Below are 3,365 nucleotides of genomic sequence, written 5' to 3'. Positions count from 1 at the left end.
GCGTGGCCGGTCCCCTCAGCCCGCGGGGGCCGCCGGGCGGGGGCAAAGGGCGCAGCTTCGGGCTCTGGAGGCGCGGGGGGGCTTTGCGGGGTCTCCGCCGCTGTGGTTGGGTTCTGCCTGAAGCGCTCCTGAGGGGAGCCCCGGGGAGCAGCCCCTCCCTGCCGTGCCCCGTGCCTCCGCCGGGCTCCTGGCAGGCGATGAATGGCCCTTCCCTCCCCCCTCCGCTTCCCTTGCCCTTCGTGACCGCTCCTCACCTCGCTCCTGGCTTGCCCAAGCTCCTTGTCTAATTACCGTGTCTAATAGCCCGGTTCAGCCGGGGCCGGGCTTCACCCCAGGTGGTGGCTTTGCCGTAGAGGTAAATCTCCTCCTCAAGGCTGGTTGTAACCAATTTGATCAATGACAGCAAAGCTGTGGTGTGGACCCCAGCCAGGCTTCACCCTTTAATTCCCCAGATGACTTTCATTCAAAAAATACACTCTGTAATGTGTTGGGCAATGCTTTTAAAAACACGCTGAAGCTCACCACAAAGTGGGGTTTGTTTTAAATAGAAAAGCTTTTGAAAAGTGTTTCCCAGCTAGAACAAGAAAACGTTCTCCCTGTTTTAACATTTTGGCCTTCGACTGAAATAGCTGAGGTGTCAATATTCTGGATAAATGTGACTTGTGCTAATCCAGCTGGGTTTTGCTCTGGGATGTTGAGCTCATTCAAACGTGGTCCTGTGTTGGGGGCTGCCTCAGCACTTGCTGTGTGGCTGTGAGGGGACAGGGACGAGGCACCCCCACCCTGCTGTGAGCTCATCTGTTTGATGTGTTGCATCACTGCTGTTCATATTTGCTCATGTCAGCCGAGATCAGGTAACACAAACACTGTGCCACTGTCCTCACCTCCCGGATGCTGAATGGAGGTGTCCTGAAGACTTGCCTTGTTTTAGGCTTTCTCCAGCTTCTTTGCCATAGTTGTCTGCTGGAGACAATGTCCACTTTGCCCTGTGTCTGCACTGGGCAGTCTGTGGCTCCTGATCTCTGTGTAGCTCCCAAAATCTGCTCCCCTCAGCACCTCGGGCACAGTGGATTCCTGACTAATCTGAACCCTTAGGGATGGGAGGGGGCAAACCGAGGCTCATGTTTGGCCATCCAGCACAGTAATTGTTAATTACTGGAACCAAGACCTCTGAGGAGGTGTTCCAAGAAGAGTTCCTCTTTGTACAGCTCCTGGATCTCCTTCATCTGAGCTCTCCAGGTGGCTTTTGGCAGTGTGCTGTGTTGGCTACTAAAAAAAACCCAACCCTGGCTTTGCAACTGTTAAACATACACTGACTCACTCTTAAGTCAATTGACATAACTACACTTGTTATCTGGATGCCAGATAAAATATTTCCTGCATCATTCAGTCACTGTAACACTCAGAAATCTGTGTAATAGTGTTCTTTCTTGCTCTTCCATGATATTATCATCAGCAGGAATACTTACCATAATAGCTGTAGAGCAATTAATGATCATATGTTGGCCTCAAAATTTTTAAGTTTCAGTTTAGTTCCCCTTCAGTGGGATTTAGGAAGCCAAATGCTGACATGTTTAATCAGATAATAAATGTTCACAAACTGAAAAAGAACAGAAAATAATCAGAAGGCACTTCAATTTTAATATCTGTTTAGGGGATTTTAGTGTCATTTACATACATATATAGAAATATTCATGAGCATGGTATGTTTTTGTTAATTAATTTCAATGGGATTCCTCATATGACTCTGTGGGCTGTAAGTATTTCCAGAAGTCTTTCCAGAAGCGGGGCTATAGTTGTCTTTAAAAAAAGAATATAAAATGAGTTGAAAATACTCTCGAGGGTTGGGCTGTTTTCCTCTGATAGCTGACATGTTAAATTATGCAGCATTTATAAACCCTTCTCTCTGGCAGGTTTTGGAGATCACATTCATTGGAGAACACTGGAAGATGGGAAGAAAGAGGCAGCAGCCAGGTATGTTCATTAGTTTTAAATACAGAAATGTGTCTTCAGAAGCATTCACAATGGTTCTATTTCAGCCCTAAATTTAACCACAGAAGAGTCTCTTATCAACAAAAATGAGGGTGGTTTAGGAGACTCTTCAGATCCCTACAGGTTATTGGAGAGAAAATACAGAGTTTTGTTAACTTTGGTAAGGCACCACCTAGGTTTAATCACTGCAGTCTAATTAAATGATTGAAGCCCTAGCATGTCTTTGAAACAAGAAAATAATTATTTATCACAGTAAAGAAAGATATGGTTCTCAAACACACAAATACAATGCTCAATGCCCTTAAACTCAGCAGTGCTAAGAGCTTCCCTAAAATTTCTTGTGCCTGTATAGATGAGGCCCCCGCATGAGGTATTTTGTTTCCATCTGCAGCAAAAATCTGGAAGTTTCAAACTAGTGAACTGACAGAACCTGGTTTGGGCTAAGCTTAAATTCTAAAAAGAGCAATGTCTCTATGAAAAATGACATCTTGACTTTCTTTTCTCAGAGTTTCTTCTGCTTCTTGTTAAAATCCAAGAAGGAGAATGGCATGCTTATAAATTCTACTTGCATTTTAACTTTATAACCTAGATCTGACAATGCTGACATGAGCAGAAATTACTCATGCCTTCCAGGTTTGCTGTTTAATTTAGCTCTGCTCTCAAACTGATCCATCTGGCAAGTTCTACACTCCAGTGCAGGCATTGAATTAACCCAGATGGTACACTTCAGAAGTCTTACAAGTTTCTATAACTTGATGCTTTGGCATTTTTGAAAAAAAAAAAAAAGTAGAGGATTTCAGTTTTTACAGTTAGAATTGTAGCAGCAGCAGAGGAAGCTTTCAAATGAGACAGAAGAGGGTGGGAGGGATGGCAAGGTCTGAGCTCTCAGGTTTGGGCAGGATTAATGCTCCTGCGCAAAAGACCCTGCAGCAAGGAATGGGATGGGTGTGAACAGCACTCTCCTTTCATTGCTGATGCACAGATCTGCTCGCTGATTTGAGCACGGCAGCATTTGAGTGTTATTGAATTGAAGGATTGGGAGAAACTACTAGTTGCAAAGAAAATATAAACGTAAAAAGTACTTATTTTTTTCTAAGTCTGACCATAAATCAGGAGATGTAAAATTACACGAAATTATCTGGGATGCATCAAGTGAGATGCACCAGAGCCGGTGGTCTAGGAAGTTTCAAACCTTCGATTTCAATTCTGTAAACTCCACAATGTCATGGGACGCTGGGGACTTCTCGGTTTTAAGTTCCCTGAGGGCGAGGGCGCGGCCCCTTCGTTCCAACAACTGCTGCGATGGCGTTTTTAAGCGGGACGCCTCGCAGGGCGCTGTCGCGGCGCCGGAGCCGTGCTGGGGAGTGGCGATT

At 45.3% G+C, this 3,365-nt stretch overlaps 1 protein-coding gene across 1 annotated transcript in view; it reads left to right on the top strand.

Moving 5' to 3' along the window:
• The window catches only part of TXNDC12 (thioredoxin domain containing 12), a 9,559-nt gene that overhangs the window by 738 nt on the left and 5,456 nt on the right, over positions 1 to 3,365 (top strand). The window contains exon 2 of the mRNA XM_014307839.2: positions 1,914 to 1,974. Coding sequence (XP_014163314.2) covers positions 1,914 to 1,974 — 61 coding nt within the window. The remainder of the gene's footprint in view (positions 1 to 1,913; positions 1,975 to 3,365) is intronic.

Source organism: Geospiza fortis, unplaced genomic scaffold (assembly GCF_000277835.1).
Source record: "Geospiza fortis unplaced genomic scaffold, GeoFor_1.0 scaffold396, whole genome shotgun sequence".
Taxonomy (NCBI): domain Eukaryota; kingdom Metazoa; phylum Chordata; class Aves; order Passeriformes; family Thraupidae; genus Geospiza; species Geospiza fortis.
This window is presented reverse-complemented; position numbering and strand designations above follow the sequence as displayed.